Below are 25,163 nucleotides of genomic sequence, written 5' to 3'. Positions count from 1 at the left end.
GTCTGTCTGAAGAACAAACTGTTTGATTTCACAGAAACAAAGTGTCAGACAGACACTGAGCAGCTCCGCATCACTTCCTCATCTGATCCCACGCTCTGACACCTGCCGGACAGGCTCCACCTCCAATCAGTACTTTAATAAACAGAAACATTAAAACAAGTCTCCCCACTCAGCCCCGAACTACAGAACTGGAGCCAGAATATCCTGAATACAGCTGCTGCTGCCTTGTGCTGACGTCATTTGAAGCCAGAGTCTGTGCAGTAGCAATCTCTGCCTGTATCGAGTCCCCGCACAAACACTCCTCCGACCAATCGCAAGCAGCACAGTTGTAGGCGAGCACATTGATTGGCACACACAGCTGTCAATCATGACCTCAATCCCCTCGGCCCAAAATTGCACAGCTGATGGCCAACCATCACGTCCGTTCTGCTCCTGCTGACAGGAAATAACTCCACACCTGCAGACGGCAGTCGTTTGTTGTCGTTATTTAAAAAGGGAAACAGGAAGAGCAACAGGACAAAGCAGGAAGCTGCTGCAGAAGCTTGATTACAAGTAAGGGTGCAACGAAGAACCAAAATACCAGCAGACTCCACCGACACCGATTCAACATGCTGAATCAGCCAAAACTGGGGCAAACGGTGCAGGACACATCACAAAAAAATAGACATTGGCCCACTTATGCTAGCTACATTAGCCCAATAACATGACAGTACAGTAACTATGTTAGTCCAATAATGTTAGCGAAGTTTGCTCACTTACATTAGCTACATTAGTCCCAGAGTGTGAGCTATGTTGGCCCACTATTATTTGCTATGTTAGCCCACTAATGTTAACTATATTGGCCCAGTAAATATTAGCTACACTGGCCAGCTAATGTTAGCTACATTAGTCCAATGATGCTAGCTATGTCAGCCCACTGACATTAGCTACATTAGCTGATTTATGTTAGCTACGCCTGCCCTCTAACATTAGCTACATTTGCCCATCAAAGTTAGCTACATAAGTCCAATTACATTTGCTACATTAGCCCACATATTTCACCTCCATTACTTCAATTACCTAAGCTACCTAAGCTTCTTTGGCCCACTCATGTTATCTACGTTAGCCCAATAACATTAGCTATGTTAGTCCGATGACGTAGGCTACTGTGGCCCACTTATGTTAGCTACATTAGCCCAATAACATTAGCTATGTTAGTCCGATGACGTAGGCTACTGTGGCCCACTTATGTTAGCTACATTAGCCCAATAACATTAGCTATGTTAGTCCGATGACGTAGGCTACTGTGGCCCACTTATGTTGGCCACATTAGTTCAACTATGTTAGCTACACTGGCCCACTAGTGTTGACTATGTTAGTCCAATAACGTTAGCCATATTGGCCCACTAGCATTAGCTACATTAGTTTAACAGTGTGAGCTACATTAGCCCACTTATGTTACCTACATTAGATCACTTACGTTAGCCAACTGACGTTAGCTCTGTAAGCAGAGCAGTGTTAACTTGACCTTAACTTGTTTGACACTTGTTTCGGTTAAAGTTTGTCTGAACAGTTCAGGTTCTGCTGATGCTGTCTGAGGTGACGTTACACGTTACACAGAAAGTGAAGGTAGAATATCGTACACTTCTCACGCAGCTGCCAAACAGATGTGCACGGACTGTTGGCAGACGCCACCAAAGTGATGGTGACCAGTTAAATGTGACATGTTCCTGTCCTGGTCCCTGGTCTGTAGTATTGTCTCACAGCTCTGAGCTGAGTGGGTCATGTGTTTATCATCGTGACTCCGGTTTACTGATTACGACTGCAGCTTTTAACGTTTCATCCAGACCTCCATGATGATCATCGTCTACATCGACTGAACCCTGAACGTGTCTGATGTATTCATTAACTCATGTTTTACTGTTTTTAAAAATCTCTCTCCAAAGAATTACAGCTGAAAATAAACACCGAGACATTCACAGTGATGTTAGTTAATGTGTGTAGTCCTTAAAAATCAGTCTAATGAAGGAAACAGAACTGTCAGGCTTTTATTGTGAAGGAAACACAGGAAGTGTGTCTCCTGGTTATTGTCAGCCTCTCAGCACTGATCAGTGTTAAAACAGATTCTGATCACAGATTCTGTGGCACAGCCAGCGGTGGAATATTACTGAGTACACTTACTCCACTACAGCACACAGTCAGACAGCTGATGTGTATTACTGAGTATCTTTACTGTGTGTTGTTTGTACGTGCACTGCAGTGAGCGCTGTGTTATAGCAGCTGATCAGAGATCAGTGAGGAGGAGGAGGAGGAGGAGGAAGAACTCGTCTCCACGGTGATTACACCTCCTCATCAATTAGTAATTATACTCTGGTTGCCGTTAGTAACACCAACACTTCCATAATTTATCATCATCATCCTTATCCTCAGCCAAACAGCACAGAGTAGTACACACTCAGTAACTGTACACACAGTAACAGCAGTAGCGGTACGAGGAGAGCTAGTTTTAATAAAAGTAGAAGAAACAGTAGATGTCTCTGCAGCAGCACTGACAGCAGGAACATGTAGTCAGATTCAGATTCAGACTCAGACTCAGATGATTAAAGACAGTCTGTGCTGACAGCTCAGCTTCAGTCTGTTCTCATGTCTATTTCCACAGTACACACACCTGTTGGTTTAGTGTCATGTGACTGTTACTGGGAGGCCCCCAGATGTCTGGGGCCGGCCCTGACCTGTACGAAGTACTCACCAATGTTGGGGTGCTTCAGTAAACGACAGATTCGAGCTTCACGGTCCAACTTCTGATGATCTGAAAACACAAACACACTGATCACACATTGATCACACAGGTATTGATCACTGATCACAGGTACTGATGCTAACATTAGCACATATGCTAATGTGCCTGTGTGTATGTCAGGAGAACTAATACATCAGCACCATGTCAGTGCCAAAATGCTGAAAACGTGCTGTTACTGGCTGTTGTCCAGTACTGTAGGTACCCATGATGCACTTCTTCTGGACCTGACGGGGCAGCGTGTATGCCCACAGGTGTTCCAGCCTGCTGTTAAATGTCAAAGGAAGAACAACACGTTGAAGACGGCGCAGAGTGCAGCTGCAGCGACAGCTCCGCCTCCAGTTCTTTCTGAGGTCGGCGTGTTGAGTTAACTCTTTGTGTATTTATATTCTGAGACAGACGGCCGCAGCGTGACGAGCCGCTGAGCGTCTGTTCACAATCACCTTTTACCCAGATGTCCAATCACAGTGGAGGAGGGGCGGGACATACCAGAGAGACCAACTGTCATGTCTGAAATGTACATGTTTCTGTACTGTATGTTAATCAATCAGTGGTCCTCTGTGATGGGTCATCATCACCTTCATCTTCATCTTCATCATCAGGGATCAATACAAAAACTTCAGTGAAAATGTTTTAATAAAGGTGTGTGTGTTCACGTACGGTCGTATGTGTGTTCACGTACGGTCGTATGTGTGTTCACGTACGGTCATATGTGTGTTCACATACGGGCATATGTGTGTTCACATACGGTCGTATGTGTGTTCACGTACGGTCGTATGTGTGTTCACGTACGGGCGTATGTGTGTTCACTTACGGTCGTATGTGTGTTCACTTACGGGCATATATGTGTTCACATACGTCATGTGTGTGTTCACTTGTGTGTTCACGTACGGTCGTATGTGTGTTCACGTACGGGCGTATGTGTGTTCACTTACGGGCATATATGTGTTCACATACGTCATATGTGTGTTCACTTGTGTGTTCACGTACGGTCGTATGTGTGTTCACGTACGGTCGTATGTGTGTTCACTTACGGGCATATATGTGTTCACATACGTCGTATGTGTGTTCACGTACGGTCGTATGTGTGTTCACGTACGGTCGTATGTGTGTTCACGTACGGTCGTATGTGTGTTCACTTACGGGCGTATGTGTGTTCACGTACGGTCGTATGTGTGTTCACTTACGGGCATGTGTGTTCACGTACGGTCGTATGTGTGTTCACGTACGGTCGTATGTGTGTTCACGTACGGTCGTATGTGTGTTCACTTACGGTCGTATGTGTGTTCACGTACGGTCGTATGTGTGTTCACGTACGGTCGTATGTGTGTTCACTTACGGGCGTATGTGTGTTCACGTACGGTCGTATGTGTGTTCACTTACGGGCATATATGTGTTCACATACGTCGTATGTGTGTTCACGTACGGTCGTATGTGTGTTCACGTACGGTCGTATGTGTGTTCACTTACGGTCGTATGTGTGTTCACTTACGGGCGTATGTGTGTTCACTTACGGGCGTATGTGTGTTCACGTACGGTCGTATGTGTGTTCACGTACGGTCGTATGTGTGTTCACTTACGGGCGTATGTGTGTTCACTTAAGGGCGTATGTGTGTTCACTTACGGGCGTATGTGTGTTCATGTACGGTCGTATGTGTGTTCACTTACGGTCGTATGTGTGTTCACTTAAGGGCGTATATGTGTTCACATACGTCGTATGTGTGTTCACGTACGGTCGTATGTGTGTTCACGTACGGTCGTATGTGTGTTCACTTACGGTCGTATGTGTGTTCACTTACGGGCGTATGTGTGTTCACGTACAGTCGTATGTGTGTTCACGTACGGTCGTATGTGTGTTCACTTACGGGCGTATGTGTGTTCACTTAAGGGCGTATGTGTGTTCACTTACGGGCGTATGTGTGTTCACTTAAGGGCGTATGTGTGTTCACTTACGGGCGTATGTGTGTTCACGTACGGTCGTATGTGTGTTCACTTACGGTCGTATGTGTGTTCACTTAAGGGCGTATGTGTGTTCACTTAAGGGCGTATGTGTGTTCACTTACGGGCGTATGTGTGTTCACGTACGGTCGTATGTGTGTTCACGTACAGTCGTATGTGTGTTCACTTACGGGCGTATGTGTGTTCACTTACGGGCATATATGTGTTCACATACGTCGTATGTGTGTTCACGTACGGTTGTATTTGTCTTTACGTACGTTCGTATGTGTGTTTACTTACGGGCATATGTGTGTTCACGTACGGTAGTATGTGTGTTCATGTATGGTCGTATGTGTGTTCACGTACAGTCGTATGTGTGTTCAATTACGGGCATATGTGTGTTCACATACGGTCGTATGTGTGTTCACGTACGGTCGTATTTGTGTTTACGTATGTTCGTATGTGTGTTTACTTACGGGCGTATGTGTGTTCACGTACGGTCGTATGTGTGTTCACTTACGGGCATATGTGTGTTCACGTACGGTCGTATGTGTGTTCACTTACGGGCATGTGTGTTCACGTACGGGCGTATGTGTGTTCACTTACGGGCGTATGTGTGTTCACGTACGGTCGTATGTGTGTTCACTTACGGGCATGTGTGTTCACGTACGGGCGTATGTGTGTTCACTTACGGGCATGTGTGTTCACTTACGGTCGAATGTGTGTTCACGTACGGGCGTATGTGTGTTCACGTACGGGCGTATGTGTGTTCACTTACGGGCATGTGTGTTCACGTACGGTCGTATGTGTGTTCACTTACGGGCATGTGTGTTCACGTACGGGCATGTGTGTTCACTTACGGGCATGTGTGTTCACTTACGGTCGAATGTGTGTTCACTTACGGGCGTATGTGTGTTCACGTACGGGCGTATGTGTGTTCACTTACGGGCATGTGTGTTCACGTACGGTTGTATTTGTCTTTATGTACGTTCGTATGTGTGTTTACTTACGGGCATATGTGTGTTCACGTACGGTAGTATGTGTGTTCACATACGGTCGTATGTGTGTTCACGTACGGTCGTATTTGTGTTTACGTATGTTCGTATGTGTGTTTACTTACGGTCGAATGTGTGTTCACATACGGGCGTATGTGTGTTCACTTACGGGCATGTGTGTGTTCACTTACGGTAGTATGTGTGTTCACATACGGTCGTATGTGTGTTCACGTACGGTCGTATTTGTGTTTACGTATGTTCGTATGTGTGTTTACTTACGGTCGAATGTGTGTTCACATACGGGCATGTGTGTTCACTTACGGGCATGTGTGTGTTCACTTACGGGCATGTGTGTGTTCACGTACGGACATATGTGTGTTCACGTACGGACATATGTGTGTTCACGTACGGGCGTATTTGCACTGATTGACTGACTGATGTACTGGTAACCAGTCTGCTTTACTGGTGTCCAGTCTGATGTACTGGTAACCAGTCTGCTTTACTGGTGTCCAGTCTGATGTACTGGTAACCAGTCTGCTTTACTGGTGTCCAGGCTGATGTACTGGTAACCAGGCTGATGTACTGGTATCCAGTCTGTACTGGTGGGTCTGCTGTACTGGTGTCCAGTCTGCTGTACTGGTGTCCAGTCTGATGTACTGGTATCCAGTCTGATGTACTGGTGTCCAGTCTGCTGTGCTGGTGTCCAGTCTGATGTACTGGTGTCCAGTCTGATGTACTGGTGGGTCTGATATACTGGTGTCCAGTCTGATGTACTGGTATCCATTCTGATGTACTGGTGGGTCTGATATACTGGTATCCATTCTGATGTACTGGTGTCCAGTCTGCTGTACTGGTGTCCAGTCTGCTGTACTGGTATCCAGTCTGCTGTACTGGTGTCCATTGTGATGTACTGGTGTCCAGTCTGATGTATTGGTGTGCAGTCTGCTGTACTGGTGTCCAGTCTGATGTACTGGTGTCAAGTCTGCTTTACTGGTGTGCAGTCTGATGTACTGGTGGGTCTGATGTACTGGTATCCAGTCTGCTTTACTGGTATCCAGTCTGATGTACTGGTGTCCAGTCTGCTTTACTGGTGTCCAGTCTGATGTACTGGTGTCAAGTCTGCTTTACTGGTGTGCAGTCTGATGTACTGGTGGGTCTGATGTACTGGTATCCAGTCTGCTGTACTGGTGGGTCTGATGTACTGGTGTCCAGTCTGATGTACTGGTGTCCAGTCTGCTGTACTGGTGTGCAGTCTACTGTACTGGTGGGTCTGATGTACTGGTGTCCAGTCTGCTGTACTGGTATCCAGTCTGATGTACTGGTGTCCAGTCTGCTGTACTGGTGTGCAGTCTGATGTACTGGTGTCCAGTCTGCTGTACTGGTATCCAGTCTGATGTACTGGTGTGCAGTCTACTGTACTGGTGGGTCTGATGTACTGGTATCCAGTCTGCTGTACTGGTGTGCAGTCTGATGTACTGGTGGGTCTGATGTACTGGTATCCAGTCTGCTGTACTGGTGGGTCTGATGTACTGGTGTCCAGTCTGATGTACTGGTATCCAGTCTGCTTTACTGGTGTCCAGTCTGCTGTACTGGTGTCCAGTCTGATGTACTGGTGTCCAGTCTGATGTACTGGTATCCAGTCTGCTTTACTGGTGTCCAGTCTGCTGTACTGGTGTGCAGTCTGATGTACTGGTGTCCAGTCTGCTGTACTGGTATCCAGTCTGATGTACTGGTGTCCAGTCTGCTGTACTGGTGTCCAGTCTGATGTACTGGTGTCCAGTCTGCTGTACTGGTGGGTCTGATGTACTGGTGTCCAGTCTGCTGTACTGGTGTCCAGTCTGCTGTACTGGTGTGCAGTCTGATGTACTGGTGTCCAGTCTGCTGTACTGGTATCCAGTCTGATGTACTGGTGTGCAGTCTACTGTACTGGTGGGTCTGATGTACTGGTATCCAGTCTGCTTTACTGGTGTCCAGTCTGCTGTACTGGTGTCCAGTCTGCTGTACTGGTGTGCAGTCTGATGTACTGGTGTCCAGTCTGCTGTACTGGTATCCAGTCTGATGTACTGGTGTCCAGTCTGCTGTACTGGTGTCCAGTCTGCTGTACTGGTGTGCAGTCTGATGTACTGGTGTCCAGTCTGCTGTACTGGTATCCAGTCTGATGTACTGGTGTGCAGTCTACTGTACTGGTGGGTCTGATGTACTGGTATCCAGTCTGCTTTACTGGTGTCCAGTCTGCTGTACTGGTGTCCAGTCTGCTGTACTGGTGTGCAGTCTGATGTACTGGTGTCCAGTCTGCTGTACTGGTATCCAGTCTGATGTACTGGTGTCCAGTCTGCTGTACTGGTATCCAGTCTGATGTACTGGTGTGCAGTCTACTGTACTGGTGGGTCTGATGTACTGGTATCCAGTCTGCTTTACTGGTATCCAGTCTGATGTACTGGTGTGCAGTCTACTGTACTGGTGGGTCTGATGTACTGGTATCCAGTCTGATGTACTGGTGTCCAGTCTGATGTACTGGTGTGCAGTCTGATGTACTGGTGTCCAGTCTGCTGTACTGGTGTCCAGTCTGATGTACTGGTGTCCAGTCTGCTGTACTGGTGTGCAGTCTGATGTACTGGTGTCCAGTCTGCTTTACTGGTATCCAGTCTGCTTTACTGGTGTCCAGTCTACTGTACTGGTGTGCAGTCTGATGTACTGGTGTCCAGTCTGCTGTACTGGTATCCAGTCTGCTTTACTGGTGTCCAGTCTACTGTACTGGTATCCAGTCTGATGTACTGGTGGGTCTGATGTACTGGTGTCCAGTCTGATGTACTGGTATCCAGTCTGCTTTACTGGTGTCCAGTCTGCTGTACTGGTGTGCAGTCTGATGTACTGGTGTCCAGTCTGCTGTACTGGTATCCAGTCTGATGTACTGGTGTGCAGTCTACTGTACTGGTGTGCAGTCTGATGTACTGGTGTCCAGTCTGCTGTACTGGTATCCAGTCTGATGTACTGGTGTCCAGTCTGATGTACTGGTATCCAGTCTGATGTACTGGTGTCCAGTCTGATGTACTGGTGTGCAGTCTGATGTACTGGTGTGCAGTCTGATGTACTGGTGTCCAGTCTGATGTACTGGTGTCCAGTCTGATGTACTGGTGTCCAGTCTGATGTACTGGTATCCAGTCTGATGTACTGGTATCCAGTCTGATGTACTGGTGTCCAGTCTGATGTACTGGTATCCAGTCTGATGTACTGGTGTCCAGTCTGATGTACTGGTATCCAGTCTGATGTACTGGTGTCCAGTCTGATGTACTGGTGTGCAGTCTACTGTACTGGTGGGTCTGATGTACTGGTGTCCAGTCTGCTGTACTGGTATCCAGTCTGATGTACTGGTGTCCAGTCTGCTGTACTGGTATCCAGTCTGATGTACTGGTGTCCAGTCTGATGTACTGGTGTGCAGTCTACTGTACTGGTGGGTCTGATGTACTGGTGTCCAGTCTGCTGTACTGGTATCCAGTCTGATGTACTGGTGTCCAGTCTGCTGTACTGGTGTCCAGTCTGATGTACTGGTGTCCAGTCTGCTGTACTGGTGGGTCTGATGTACTGGTGTCCAGTCTGATGTACTGGTGTCCAGTCTGATGTACTGGTGTGCAGTCTGATGTACTGGTGTCCAGTCTGATGTACTGGTGTCCAGTCTGATGTACTGGTGTGCAGTCTGATGTACTGGTGGGTCTGATGTACTGGTGTCCAGTCTGATGTACTGGTGTCCAGTCTGATGTACTGGTGTCCAGTCTGATGTACTGGTGTGCAGTCTGATGTACTGGTGTCCAGTCTGATGTACTGGTATCCAGTCTGATGTACTGGTGTCCAGTCTGATGTACTGGTGTCCAGTCTGATGTACTGGTGTGCAGTCTGATGTACTGGTGTCCAGTCTGATGTACTGGTGTCCAGTCTGATGTACTGGTGTCCAGTCTGATGTACTGGCGTCCAGTCTGATATACTGGTATCCAGTCTGCTTTACTGGTGTCCAGTCTGATGTACTGGTGTCCAGTCTGATGTACTGGTGTGCAGTCTGATGTACTGGTGTCCAGTCTGATGTACTGGTATCCAGTCTGATGTACTGGTGTCCAGTCTGATGTACTGGTATCCAGTCTGATGTACTGGTGTGCAGTCTACTGTACTGGTGGGTCTGATGTACTGGTATCCAGTCTGCTTTACTGGTATCCAGTCTGATGTACTGGTGTGCAGTCTACTGTACTGGTGGGTCTGATGTACTGGTGTGCAGTCTGATGTACTGGTGTCCAGTCTGATGTACTGGTGTGCAGTCTGATGTACTGGTGTCCAGTCTGATGTACTGGTGTGCAGTCTGATGTACTGGTGTCCAGTCTGATGTACTGGTGTGCAGTCTGATGTACTGGTGTCCAGTCTGATGTACTGGTGTCCAGTCTGCTTTACTGGTATCCAGTCTGCTTTACTGGTGTCCAGTCTGCTGTACTGGTGTCCAGTCTGATGTACTGGTGTCCAGTCTGATGTACTGGTGTCCAGTCTGCTGTACTGGTGTCCAGTCTGATGTACTGGTGTCCAGTCTGCTGTACTGGTGTCCAGTCTGATGTATTGGTGTCCAGTCTGCTGTACTGGTGTCCAGTCTGATGTACTGGTGTCCAGTCTGATGTACTGGTATCCAGTCTGATGTACTGGTATCCAGTCTGATGTACTGGTGTCCAGTCTGATGTACTGGTGTCCAGTCTGATGTACTGGTGTCCAGTCTGATGTACTGGTATCCAGTCTGATGTACTGGTGTCCAGTCTGATGTACTGGTGTCCAGTCTGATGTACTGGTGTCCAGTCTGATGTACTGGTATCCAGTCTGATGTACTGGTGTGCAGTCTGATGTACTGGTGTGCAGTCTGATGTACTGGTGTCCAGTCTGATGTACTGGTGTGCAGTCTGATGTACTGGTGTCCAGTCTGATGTACTGGTGGGTCTGATATACTGGTATCCAGTCTGCTTTACTGGTGTCCAGTCTGCTGTACTGGTGTGCAGTCTACTGTACTGGTGGGTCTGATGTACTGGTATCCAGTCTGCTTTACTGGTGTCCAGTCTGCTGTACTGGTGTGCAGTCTGATGTACTGGTGTCCAGTCTGCTGTACTGGTATCCAGTCTGATGTACTGGTGTGCAGTCTACTGTACTGGTGGGTCTGATGTACTGGTGTCCAGTCTGATGTACTGGTATCCAGTCTGCTTTACTGGTGTCCAGTCTGCTGTACTGGTGTGCAGTCTGATGTACTGGTGTCCAGTCTGCTTTACTGGTATCCAGTCTGATGTACTGGTGGGACTGATGTACTGGTATCCAGTCTGCTGTACTGGTGGGTCTGATGTACTGGTGTCCAGTCTGCTGTACTGGTGTGCAGTCTGATGTACTGGTGTCCAGTCTGCTTTACTGGTATCCAGTCTGCTGTACTGGTGGGACTGATGTACTGGTATCCAGTCTGCTGTACTGGTGGGTCTGATGTACTGGTGTCCAGTCTGCTATACTGGTGTCCAGTCTGATGTACTGGTGTCCAGTCTGATGTACTGGTATCCAGTCTGCTGTACTGGTGGGTCTGATGTACTGGTGTCCAGTCTGCTATACTGGTGTCCAGTCTGATATACTGGCATTCAGTCTGCTGTACTGGTGTCCAGTGTGCTTTACTGGTGGGTCAAAAGTACTGGTGTCCAGTCTGATGTACTGGTGTCCATTCTGATGTACTGGTATCCAGTCTGATGTACTGGTATCCAGTCTGATGTACTGGTGTCCAGTCTGCTGTACTAGTGGGTCTGATATACTGGTATTCAGTCTGCTGTACTGGTGTCCAGTCTGATGTACTGGTGTCCAGTCTGATGTACTGGTGTCCAGTCTGATGTACTGGTGTCCAGTCTGATGTACTGGCATCTAGTCTGCTTTACTGGTATCCAGTCTGATGTACTGGTATCCAGTCTGATGTACTGGTGTCCAGTCTGCTGTACTAGTGGGTCTGATATACTGGTATTCAGTCTGCTGTACTGGTGTCCAGTGTGCTTTACTGGTGGGTCAAAAGTACTGGTGTCCAGTCTGATGTACTGGTGTCCAGTCTGATGTACTGGTGTCCAGTCTGATGTACTGGCATCTAGTCTGCTTTACTGGTGTCCAGTCTGCTTTACTGGTATCCAGTCTGATGTACTGGTGTCCAGTCTGATGTACTGGTATCCAGTCTGATGTACTGGTGTCCAGTCTGATGTACTGGTGTCCAGTCTGATGTACTGGTGTCCAGTCTGATGTACTGGTGTGCAGTCTGATGTACTGGCATCCAGTCTGATGTACTGGTGTGCAGTCTGATGTACTGGTATCTAGTCTGATGTACTGGTGTCCAATCTGATGTACTGGTGTCCAATCTGATGTACTGGTATCCAGTCTGCTGTACTGGTGGGACTGATGTACTGGTATCCAGTCTGATGTACTGGTATCCAGTCTGATGTACTGGTGGGTCTGATGTACTGGTGTCCAGTCTGCTGTACTGGTGTCCAGTCTGATGTACTGGTGTCCAGTCTGATGTACTGGTGTCCAGTCTGATGTACTGGTGTCCAGGCTGCTGTACTGGTGTCCAGTCTGATGTACTGGTATCCAGTCTGATGTACTGGTGTCTAGTCTGCTTTACTGGTGTCCAGTCTGATGTACTGGCATTTAGTCTGCTTTACTGGTGTCCAGTCTGATGTACTGGTGTCCAGTCTGATGTACTGGTGTCCAGTCTGATGTACTGGTGTCCAGTATGATGTACTGGTGTCCAGTCTGATGTACTGGTGTCCAGTCTGATGTACTGGTGTGCAGTCTGATGTACTGGTGCCAAGTCTGCTGCACTGGTGTCCAGTCTGATGTACTGGTGTCCAGTCTGCTTTACTGGTGTGCAGTCTGATGTATTGGTATCCAGTCTGCTTTACTGGTGGGTCTGATGTACTGGTATCCAGTCTGATGTACTGGTGTCCAGTCTGATGTACTGGTGTCCAGTCTGCTTTACTGGTGTCCAGTCTGATGTACTGGTATCCAGTCTGCTTTACTGGTGGGTCTGATGTACTGGTATCCAGTCTGATGTACTGGTATCCAGTCTGATGTACTGGTATCCAGTCTGATGTATTGGTGTCCAGTCTGATGTACTGGTATCCAGTCTGATGTATTGGTGTCCAGTCTGCTTTACTGGTGGGTCTGCTGTACTGGTGCTCAGGGTCTGAACAAGTGGAACAGGACCGTAATACTGGGAGTTCACATTGCGTTTGTCCTGACAGCGGTGGGTCTGATCCCGGCTCAGCTGCAGCTCTGTGGTGGAGTCGAGCGGGGCAGCAGATCTGATCTGAGCTCAGTTTGAGCTGCAGCTGATGGAACAGCAGAGAGTCGGCGAGGTGACGAGTGTCCGACAGCCAAGAGACAATCTGCTGAGGAAGGTTTCCAACTGAGCAGCAGCTCTGAAGCTCTGAAGGCTGGAACACACACGCCTTCACTTCACCGCTCCGCAACAACACACACACACACACACACACACACACACACACACACAACTACAGTGTATACACAATACACACACACACACACACACACACACACACACACAACTACAGTGTATACACAATACACACACACACACACACACACTGTGATAAATACACACATATATATTTATATTTAATGAAAGATGAAAGCCATAAAGGAAATCTGAGGAATCAAAGAAATGTGACTGAAATGAATCAAAGAGCTGCACAAACTTCAAATACACACACACACACACACACACACACACACACACACACACACACACACTCAGAGTCAGTGATGGAGAACAAACACAGACGGAGGTGGAGGCTGTTGTTGGTTTAAAGAACATTTGATGCTGTTTGACTGTGTGAATGTATTAAAGACGATTGCTGTGATTCAGCCGCCGTCCCCTCGTTAACCCGCTGCTCTGTGATTGTACCTCTGCAGCAGGAAACATCATCATCATCATCATCATCATGAATCGTGTAATTAGAGTCTGGTTAGATGTGAACATGAGGAGGAGGTCTGCCACCAACACATGAACTTAATGAGGGTGTGAAGGAGTGAAACATGGTCCCTCTTCATCCTTCTATTTATTACACAGATATTATCACAACCTCTTCATCATCATCGTCATCATCATCACCATATTATTATTATTATTATCATTTCTTTATTTCAAATAATGGTATGTAACAATAATAGTTACAAACTATTTGAGAATCGATCAGACAAGATAAACTAATCATAAAAATAATCAATAAATCACAAAGCCTGTAATAATTAGTGCAGAGCGTTAACAAGTGAACACAGTGTTGTATTTTTTGGATTATTTTTTATCATTATTATTATCGACTAACATGAGTTGGTTTTCTGCAGTGATGTCACACACACTTCTCTGTCAACTTTACAAGGTGTTGCTAAGCAACCGAGAGAAATCTCAAACCAGAATAGTGATCTGAATTTATTTTTTTGTACAGAAATGGAGAAACAAAGAGACGGAGACAAACTGAACAAACACTGCACATCAACACATCTGCTGTTTGATTTAACCCCTCGTTATCAGCTGGAGTCAACACACAGCTGCATGCTGCACCGTCCACAGCTGTCTCTACAGGTGTCTCTACAGGTGTTTCTACAGGTGTTTCTACAGGTGTCTACAGGTGTCTACAGGTGTCTCTACAGGTGTCTCTACAGGTGTCTCTACAGGTGTTTCTACAGGTGTTTCTACAGGTGTCTACAGGTGTCTACAGGTGTCTCTACAGGTGTCTCTACAGGTGTCTACAGGTATCTCTACAGGTGTCTACAGGTATCTCTACAGGTGTCTCTACAGGTGTCTCTACAGGTGTCTACAGGTATCTCTACAGGTGTCTCTACAGGTGTCTACAGGTGTCTCTACAGGTGTCTCTACAGGTGTCTACAGGTGTCTCTACAGGTGTCTCTACAGATGTCTCTACAGATGTCTACAGGTGCCTCTACAGGTGTTTCTACAGGTGTCTACAGGTGTCTCTACAAGTGTCTACAGGTGTCTCTACAGGTGTTTCTACAGGTGTCTCTACAGGTGTCTCTACAGATGTCTCTACAGATGTCTACAGGTGTTTCTACAGGTCTCTACAGGTGTTTCTACAGGTGTCTCTACATGTGTTTCTACAGGTGTCTACAGGTGTCTCTACAGGTGCCTCTACAGATGTCTACAGGTGTCTACAGGTGTCTCTACAGGTATCTCTACAAGTGTCTCTACAGGTGTCTCTACAGGTGTTTCTACAGGTGTCTCTACATGTGTTTCTACAGGTGTCTACAGGTGTCTCTACAGGTATCTACAGGTGTCTCTACAGATGTCTCTACAGATGTCTACAGGTGTCTACAGGTGTCTCTACAGGTGTCTACAGGTGTCTCTACAAGTGTCTACAGGTATCTATAGGTGTCTCTACAGGTCTCTACAGGTGTCTCTACAGGTGTCTATAGGTGTCTACAGGTGTCTCTACAGGTGTCTACAGGTGTCTAGAGGTGTCTCTACAGGTGTCTACAGGTGTCTCTACAGGTGTCTCTACAGGTGTCTCTACAGGTGTCTACAGGTGTCTACAGGTGTCTAGAGGTGTCTCTACAGGTGTCTACAGGTGTCTCTACAGGTGTCTCTACAGGTGTCTCTACAGGTGTCTACAGGTGTCTACAGGTGTCTCTACAGATCTCTACAGGTGTCTCTACAGATGTCTACAGGTGTCTCTACAGGTGTCTACAGGTGTCTCTACAGATGTCTACAGGTGTCTCTACAGGTGTCTACAGGTGTCTCTACAGATGTCTACAGGTGTCTCTACAGATGTCTACAGGTGTCTCTACAGGTGTCTCTACAGGTGTCTACAGGTGTCTACAGGTGTCTCTACAGATGTCTACAGGTGTCTCTACAGGTGTCTACAGGTGTCTCTACAGGTATCTCTACAAGTGTCTCTACAGGTGTCTACAGGTGTCTCTACAGGTGTCTCTACAGGTATCTCTACAAGTGTCTCTACAGGTGTCTACAGGTATCTCTACAGGTGTCTCTACAGGTGTTTATATAGGTGTCTCTACAGGTGTCTCTACAGGTATCTCTACAGGTATCTACAGGTGTTTCTACGGGTGTCTACAGGTGTCTCTACAGGTGTCTACAGGTGCCTCTACAGGTGTTTCTACAGGTGTCTCTACAGGTGTCTCTACAAGTGTCTCTACGGGTGTCTACAGGTGTCTACAGGTGTCTCTATAGGTGTCTACACAGGTGTCTCTACAGGTGTCTCTATAGGTGTCTACACAGGTGTCTCTACAGGTGTCTCTATAGGTGTCTACAGGTGTCTCTACAGGTGTCTCTATAGGTGTCTACACAGGTGTCTCTATGGGTGTCTCTACAGCTGTCTCTACAGGTGTCTCTACAGGTCTCTACAGCTGTCTCTACAGGTGTCTACAGGTGTCTCTACAGGTGCCTCTACGGGTGTCTACACGTGTCTCTACAGGTCTCTACAGGTGTCTCTACAGGTCTCTACAGGTGTCTCTACAGGTGTTTCTACAGGTGTCTCTACAGGTGTTTCTACAGATGTCTCTACAGGTATTTCTACAGGTGTCTCTACAGGTGTCACTACAGGTATTTCTACAGGTGTATACAGGTGTCTCTACAGGTATTTCTACAGGTGTGTACAGGTGTCTCTACAGATGTCTCTACAGGTGTCTACAGGTATCTCTACAGGTGTCTACAGGTGTTTACAGGTGTCTACAGGTGTCTCTACAGGTATCTCTACAGGTGTCTACAGGTATCTCTACAGGTGTCTCTACAGGTGTTTACAGGTGTCTCTACAGGTGTTTACAGGTCTCTACAGGTGTCTTTTTTTTGCACATGTCTGGTGGTCAGGATCATAGATATAAAACTGCTGGACTGTCACCGCCACATTGGAGAGAGAGCCAGACTGGTCTGTAAACTGGGAACAGGAGCAGCTGCTCTTCTGGATAAATGTCACTACGACATTTATATTTCTTTCTTCAGTCTCCAGTTAATTCTAATCTGGATATTTTGTCTGTGATAACTGCCGGCGTGTCAGACTGACAAGAACTGAATTATTCAAATGGAGTAATTAATTATTCATCATCATAAGGAATTATAAAAACTCACATCAGACAAACATGGATTTGTCTTATTTTCATTAGTTAGTACTTTGCAGAGACGTCACTAGAGAATATAATTTAATGTCGAAGTACACAACTTAATAACTAGCTAGCTAACGCTGTCTGTTTATTAACGGTCACCATTAATCATTTAAGAATAGACACCAAAAGAAAACCTGCTCTGTCTTTAATTTGTATAATTTGTTGCTGTCTGATAACAGGGAAAGGAAAGGGTAGCTAATGTTAGCATAATAACTATGCTAGCTAGCGTGCTAACATTAGCTAACAGCTGGCAGCCAGATACAAACGTCTATGACCCATTGTGTGTTTGATGATTTAAACAGAGGACATGCCTTTCTAAGATGATCAGTGGTGACAGTTACTAATATTATATTCTGTTATGATCGAGGAGTTGTTGATTAACAGACAGTGTTAGCAAGCTAGCATGCTAGCTAGTTGAAAAGCTGTCTACTTCCCCATTAAATTATATCTAAAGTGACGTCTCCATAAGTAGGATAACTAAGGACAATAAGACAAATCCATGTTTGACAAACTTTAGTTTTTATAATTCCTCATGATGATGAATTTTTTCAGACCACGTCAGAAACACAGACCTCTCTGCCGAGCGTCCAGCAGTCATCACAGACTAAATATCAGATTATAATTAACTGGAGACAAAACTTTATTTTCTGCTCATTGAAATCAGTTGAGAAATGTCAGGTCTTTTTACGTAGAAAACAGCAGCTCCTCTGTTTATTGTCACTTGTTTACAGGCCAGTCTCGCTCTCTCCAAAATGGCGGCGACGCTGACGCATTGCTGCGACAGGCTGACACAGTCAGCGCATCGTCCACGTATATTTATGCTGTGCTCAGCTGAGGTCGTGTTGACTGTTTTCACAAGAAGTGACCATAGAAATGTCCCCTTGATGATAATATTCATCACCCCGTAAGTGGAAATTTTCAGAGAGCTCCGAGGTTACGACATTATGTACACAACTTCCTGTGTCTTAAACACGAGTTACATTTGAACGCAACATGTGTGTATGTTCAGGATCCTCAAGAGAGACCACCATCCTGTCTGAGACGTGCACTTCTTATTATTCTGTGTTTAACACTTCATATGCTGTCGATCAACACCAGTGCCATCAGAGCGTAGTATTCATTTCCGTTAACGTCATTCTGTCTGACACCATGTGATGAGAAGATGGCTGCCTCAGCATGCTGCTGTGTGTTGTTCTGTCTTGTTTTCTGCTGAGGTACCTGAAGCTCTTTGACCAGAGACGAGTTCATGAACATCAGGAAACAACTCCAGCAGGTTTCTCTCATCATCTGTTGAATCATCGCAGCGTCTCATCAAAGGTGCTCTCGTCTTTGATTCATGCAGTAAAACGCCAGAGGAAAGGAAAACAGGCCGCTCTCTGCCGCCGCCGACTTCAAACACTGTTACTGGAGATATTTCTTTGACGTGAGTTTACTGTGCAACTAGTGGGACCAACTTTTCTTCATCATCTGTTTTGTGCATCACAGAGACGTGATTGTGTGGATCCATGATGTTCAGAGCAGATCACCACACGGCGGATCAATCTGATTGATGTAACTGTGACAGTGATCACACAGCAACTGTAAACCTTTCTACTTCCTCCTGAGTTCACTTCATTCACCCTGATCAGAGTTTATATTCAAACACCAACATGGAGGACGTTCAGCGTATGCTCCCTGACCAGATACTGTGTTTGGGACAGACACACCCAGACCCGCCATTGTCCTCGGCGACTTAAATAAAGGTAACGTCAGCCATGAACTCCCAAACAGACAGTTCATTAAATGTTGGACCAGAGAGGAGAATGTTTTGGATCTGCGTTACAGTCAGTGGAGCCAATGACGCCATCCACCTGCTGCACCGGGACACTCGGACCACGTCATGGTCCGCCTGCGTCCTGCGTACAGGCAAAAGTCAAAGCTCTGTAAACCTGCTGTGACGACATTTACACTGTGGACCAGTGAAGTTCTGGAGGATCGTTACGGACTGCACAGACTGCTCCCACCGGTCTGGACCAGGACACTGAGTGAACCTGTGGAGCTTCAGAAACACATCTCTGACTCTCGTACCATCAGAAACATGGCGCTCTTCTCTCTGAACACCAACAGCTGCTCCTCAAGTCATCAGTCTGCCAAGCTCCTGGAGTTCAGGGACAACTCCACCCTGACTGGACTCATCTCAGGTGGGGATGAGTCCGCCTACAACTCGGATAATGACCACCTGGTGACATGGTGGGGACAGAACCACCTGGAGCTGAACGCTCTGAAGACAGTGGAGCCTCCATCACCCTGTGGTTCCTTCCACTTCCTCCATCATCAGTCAGGACCTCAGCTGGGAGCTGAACCTCAGCTCCTCCATCAAAAACCTCAGCAGCAGCTGAAGACGTTCAACCTGCCAAAGACCATGATGGAGCACCTCCTCCATCACCACCTGGTACCCTGCTGCCACCGCCAAGGACAAGGACGGACAGCAGACCCTGTTCAAGAACCTGAGGACCCTTCTGGATCTGCAAGACTCCAGGACCCTGAGGACCCTCCAAGACCTGTATATCATCAGCATCCTAAGGTCCCTTAAAGACCTGTATGTTTCCAGGACCTGTATGTTGCTAAGACCCTCCAGGACCTGTATGCCACCAAAACCCTGAGGACCATTAAAGGCCTGTATATCATCAGGATACCAAGGACCCTCCAGGACCTGATGTTTTCAAGACCATTCTGGACCTGCAAGACTCCAGGACTGTGAGAACCCTATGGGATCTGTACGCCTCCAGGACCCTTAGAAGCCTCCCGGACCTGTACATCTTTAGGACCCTGAGGACCCCGCAAGAAACATATGCCACCAGATCCCTGAGGACCCTCCAGGACCTGTATATCATCAAGACCCTGAGAACCCTTATAGACCTGTTTATCATCAGGAACCTAAGGAACCTTAAGGACCTTCCCACCCTGAACACAAACTGAAATGTCCCCCTGTGACATTTCCCGTTCTTTCTATCTGGTCTTATCAACATAGCCCAGGACCCCCGCCCCCCCACAGACACTACAGGTTACATTAAGTTTGGACCACCATTTCCATATAAAACCTGAGGCTCCAGATGCTCTGACATCATCTGTGTTACTGTGCTTTATACATGTGTGTGTTGATGTGTAAATGCCTGCAGTCCTCCTTCAGGTCCTCACCTCTGGCAGAAAGTTTCTTGGTGTTGATGATCTTGGCGGCGTACTCCTGACCCGACAGCACCTTCACACAGCGCCGCACCACTGAAAATGCTCCCCTGGAAACGCAACAGGAGGAACCAGTCAGCTGGAGCCACAGTAACAAATCCAGAACATGGTCTTATTTCAACGAGATAGTTTTTCCAAGTTATACAATTTTGTTATTTTCCTGTTATAAAGTGATTTTTTGAAAAAAAAAAAAAAAAAAAAAAAATAATAATAATAATAATGAAAAAAAGATATGTTTGAAGTTACAAGATATTTTTGTTATAAGAAGATATTTTTCGAGTTATCACAAAATATTTTCTGTTATAACGAGACGTGATTCTCGTTGATAAAGTTGTTAGCTAACGTTGTCCTAAAGATTAAATGATACAAATATACGACTTCTTTCTGTTTAATGTTGGTTTCAGAAACATCCTGCGCTGCGTTCGTGCAGCTAAAACGGGAGCGTATATATGTTTCTCGGGTTCTATGTTTCTCGGGTTCTATGTTCCCCACTTAACCCTGCAAAAAAGGTTCTATGTTTCCCGCTCAACCAGGCAGGAAACATAGAACCCTTTTTGTTGACCATCAAATTCTACTGCAGAGACTGGAACACTTAATTGGCCTAAAAGGTTCTGCACTAAGCTGGTTTAAATCTTATTTATCTGATCGTTTTCAGTTTGTTCACGTTCATAATGAATCGTCCTTACGTACCAAAGTTTGTTTTGGAGTTCCGCAAGGTTCTGTGCTCGGACCAATCCTATTTACTCTATATATGCTTCCTTTAGGTAACATCATTAGAAATCACTCTATACATTTCCATTGTTATGCGGATGATACTCAGTTGTATTTATCAATGAAGCCAGAAGAAAGTAATCAATTAACTAAACTCCATAATTGCCTTAAGGACATAAAAACTTGGATGAGCACCAATTTCCTGATGTTAAATTCAGACAAAACTGAAGTTATTGTTCTTGGCCCCAAACAACTCAGAGACTCTTTATCTGATGACATAGTTTCTCTAGATGGCATTGCTCTGGCCTCTAGCACTACCGTAAGAAACCTCTGAGTAACATTTGATCAAGATTTGTCTTTTAATTCTCATTTAAAACAAACCTCACAGACTGCATTTTTTCATCTGCGTAATATTGCGAAAATTAGGCCTATCCTGACCCGAAAAGATGCAGAAAAATTGGTCCACGCTTTTGTTACCTCAAGGCTGGATTACTGTAACTCTCTATTATCAGGTAGCTCTAGTAAGTCCTTAAAAACTCTCTAGCTAATTCAGAATGCAGCAGCACGTGTACTAACAGGAACTAAGAAACGAGATCATATCTCTCCTGTTTTAGCTTCTCTGCACTGGCTCCCTGTAAAATCCAGAATTGAATTTAAAATCCTACTGTTAACTTATAAAGCTCTAAATGGTCAAGCTCCGTCATATCTTAGAGAGCTCATAGTGCCATATTATCCCACCAGAACACTGCGCTCTGAGAACGCAGGGTTACTCGTGGTCCCTAAAGTCTCCAAAAGTAGATCAGGAGCCAGAGCCTTCAGCTATCAGGCTCCTCTCCTGTGGAATCATCTTCCTGTTACGGTCCGGGAGGCAGACACCGTCTCCACATTTAAGACTAGACTTAAGACTTTCCTCTTTGATAAAGCTTATAGTTAGGGCTGGCTCAGGCTTGTCCTGTACCAGCCCCTAGTTAGGCTGACTTTGGCCTAGTCTGCCGGAGGACGCCCCTATAATACACCGGGCACCTTCTCTTCTTCTTCTCTCTCTCTCTCTCTCTCTCTCTCTCTCTCTCTCTCGTATTCTATTACTGCATCTTGCTAACTCGGCCATTCTGCATGTCACTAACTCGGCTTCTTCTCCGGAGCCTTTGTGCTCCACTGTCTCTCAGATTAACTCATATCACAGTGGTGCCTGGACAGCGTGACGTGTGTGGTTGTGCTGCTGCCGTGGTCCTGCCAGATGCCTCCTGCTGCTGCTGCCATCATTAGTCATTAGTCATACTTCTACTGTTATTATACACATATGACTATTGTCACACATGTATACTGCCAGATATTAATACATACTTTGAACATATTGTACCACAGTAGCCAGAACTATAACTATAATATTATTACTTTCATTAATGTTGTTGTAAGATACTGTCATTACCTGCATCTCTCTCTCTCTCTCTCTCTCTCTCTCTCTGTCTCATTGTGTCATATGGATTACTGTTAATTTATCATGTTGATCTGTTCTGTACGACATCTATTGCACGTCTGTCCGTCCTGGAAGAGGGATCCCTCCTCAGTTGCTCTTCCTGAGGTTTCTACCATTTTTTCCCCGTTAAAGGGTTTTTTGGGGAGTTTTTCCTGATCAGCTGTGAGGGTCATAAGGACAGAGGGATGTCGTATGCTGTAAAGCCCTGTGAGGCAAATTGTGATTTGTGATATTGGGCTTTATAAATAAAATTGAATTGAATTGAACCTTTTTGGGTGGTAAGCGGGGAACATAGAACCTGGGAAAAGTCTGTCCATCTAAATATCTTTACATCTGCTGGACTGTGATAACGTGGTTCATCCTTTACGCTCCCCTAATGATGAACTGTAACAACTTTAATGATCCTTTGACTTTTCCTGTAGCGCCATCATCAGGTCAACGTGTTCATGTGTTTTTGATTTATGACTAAAACCTACAGAACCAATGACGTTCATCTGCCTCAGCTGGTCTCTGGGTTCACAGATAGTTAGGCGATGCTAAAGCTAACACGCTAACCTAAGACGATGAACATTTTACCTGCTGAACGTTAGCATGTTAGCGTCGTCACTGTGAGCGTGTTAGCATGCTGATGTTAGCATTTAGCTTTTACTACTGCAAACTTTACTGATATTACCAACACTGCTGCTTCTACTGAAAACTGCTACAGCTAATGCTAACACTAATGCTAATTTTACTGCTGCTGCAAATATTATTACGACTACTGGCGCTGCTACAGCTACTGCGGATATTACAACTACTACTCCTGACAACGCTAGTACTGCAAATACTACTGCGAGTTCTACTGCTGCTGCAAATATTACTGATACTACTGCGACCACGACTGCTGGCACTGCTGCTGGAAATATTAGTAGTGCTGTTACTGCTGTCGCTAATACAACAATAAACCTCAGTGTTACGACCATGACTACTGCTGCTGTCCCTTTGACTGCTAATACTGTGACTGATACTGGTGCTGTACTAAGACTACTACTGGTATTACTGGTCTGGTGATATCACAGTGATGTCATCACTTTGTTACAAGCTGGAGGTGGGTAGTTTGAGGTGTCTGTTTCTCAGGCAGGTGCATTATGGGAAATGTAGGATTGAGTGTTTTTGGACTAAAAGTCAGAACATGATCTTTTTCTCACAACAACTTCAACTTTAATGACGAGATGAAAACGCTGTCATGTGATCAATAAACATAGATATTGGTCATAAAATCTAAACGATGATTTCCTGCTGGTGGTTTTCATCCTTGGAACTGAAGCTGAGTTTTTACAGAAGGCTTCTGTGAGTCTTCTGAAAGCTGTATTCTGCTATTCTGCCACCCACCATCACATTATGTAAGAGACCTGGCATTATCTGTGTGTGTGTGTGTGTGTGTGTGTGTGTGTGTGTGGGTGGGCAGTGAGTGGGATGGGGTCAGAGAGGTGACACACTCATCCTTCCATCCATCCATATATCTATCTGTCTATTAGTCCATCCATCCGTTCACCATCATTGATCAGAAACTGATCAACTAAATCAATAACACATTAATTATTAATATCACTGAAACCAAACAGATTTAAATCAATAATAATAAATGAATGCATCTTATTAAGTCTCACTGTAATAGTTATAATTAAGAATATATGCAAAATATATAAAAAATAAAGGTGGTCATTTACAACTGACAATAATTTAGTGAAATAAATGCAAGAAAATATTAATTTTTAAATTGTTATATGTTGTAATAATAATTAGAACAAATAAAACAATTTAAATAAAAAATATATTAAAAAATCAAAAATAATAATATATAATCATATAGATATAAAGTTTACATAAAATACATAAATATTTTACACAAATATATCTAAATAAAATTATGAAATATAATATAAAAAATGAATTTGACTGAAAGATATTAAAAAGTAATTATTAATTTGAATACATAACTTGAAACAACAGAATAAATAATATCAAACTAGCACTAAAATAAATTAATAATATTAATAATAATAAGAGTTCCAGCTGACGCTCAGTGTGAAAACTGATGAAGATGCTGATGAGGATGATGATGATGATACTTACTTGCCCAGCTCTTCGTACAGCTGATACTCTTCGGTAAAACGAGTGCAGATGACCGTTGCCATGGCGACCCGGCGGGGCGAGGGTCAGGGGGCTCCCTGTCCGTCTTCCTCTGAGGATGATGATGGTGGTGGTGATGATGATGGAGGCCAAGAGTTGGAGCTGTCTGTGTGTCTGTGTGTGTGTGTGTGTGTCTGTCTGAGGATGGAGGAGACAGAGAGATGAGAAGAAAGAGAAGAGTTTCTGGTTCTGGATGGAGGAGAGGAAGAGGAGGAGGAAAAGGAGGAGGAGGAAGAGGAAGAGGAGGAAGAAGAAGAAGAAGAAGAAGATGGAGGGATGATGGAGAGAGCAGTGAGGAGCTGCGTCTCTCTGTCTCTCTGTCCTGATCTGTGGGAGAGACAGAGACACGGTGACGCTTTCAGACGCTCAACCTGCCCGCCCACTCCCCTCCGTCAGCCAATCACAGGCCAGGACACACACACACACACGCATGCACGCACGCACGCACACACACACACACACACACACACACACACACGGTCACCATGGTAACTACATCTCTCTGTCTGTGCTGGAAAGTAAGACTGCAAACACTGCCAGTTCCCCGAGATTATTCAGGAACTAAAATACTTCACACTGTAAATATTACTACTGTTAATGCTGATAATGCTGTAAATATTACTACTGTTAATGCTGATACCACTGTAAATATTACTACTGTTAATGCTGATAATGCTGTAAATATTAC

At 45.5% G+C, this 25,163-nt stretch overlaps 1 protein-coding gene across 2 annotated transcripts in view; it reads right to left on the bottom strand.

Annotated features, from left to right (window-relative positions):
• camk2a (calcium/calmodulin-dependent protein kinase II alpha) overlaps nt 1–24,822 on the bottom strand; it is a 51,543-nt gene extending 26,721 nt beyond the window's left edge. For both annotated transcript variants that reach the window (XM_049592690.1, XM_049592691.1), the window contains exons 1-3: nt 24,419–24,822; nt 20,071–20,165; nt 2,729–2,788 (exon numbers count right to left, since the gene is read on the bottom strand). In XM_049592690.1, the coding sequence (XP_049448647.1) occupies nt 2,729–2,788; nt 20,071–20,165; nt 24,419–24,480 (217 nt within the window). In that variant the 5' untranslated portion in view covers nt 24,481–24,822. The remainder of the gene's footprint in view (nt 1–2,728; nt 2,789–20,070; nt 20,166–24,418) is intronic.
• Between the last annotated feature and the right edge of the window lie 341 nt (nt 24,823–25,163).

The sequence above is a fragment of the Epinephelus fuscoguttatus genome, linkage group LG12, assembly GCF_011397635.1.
Source record: "Epinephelus fuscoguttatus linkage group LG12, E.fuscoguttatus.final_Chr_v1".
In the NCBI taxonomy this organism is placed as follows: Eukaryota; Metazoa; Chordata; class Actinopteri; order Perciformes; family Serranidae; genus Epinephelus; species Epinephelus fuscoguttatus.
The sequence above is the reverse complement of the archived record's forward strand: the minus strand, read 5'-3'. Positions and strand labels throughout refer to the sequence as shown.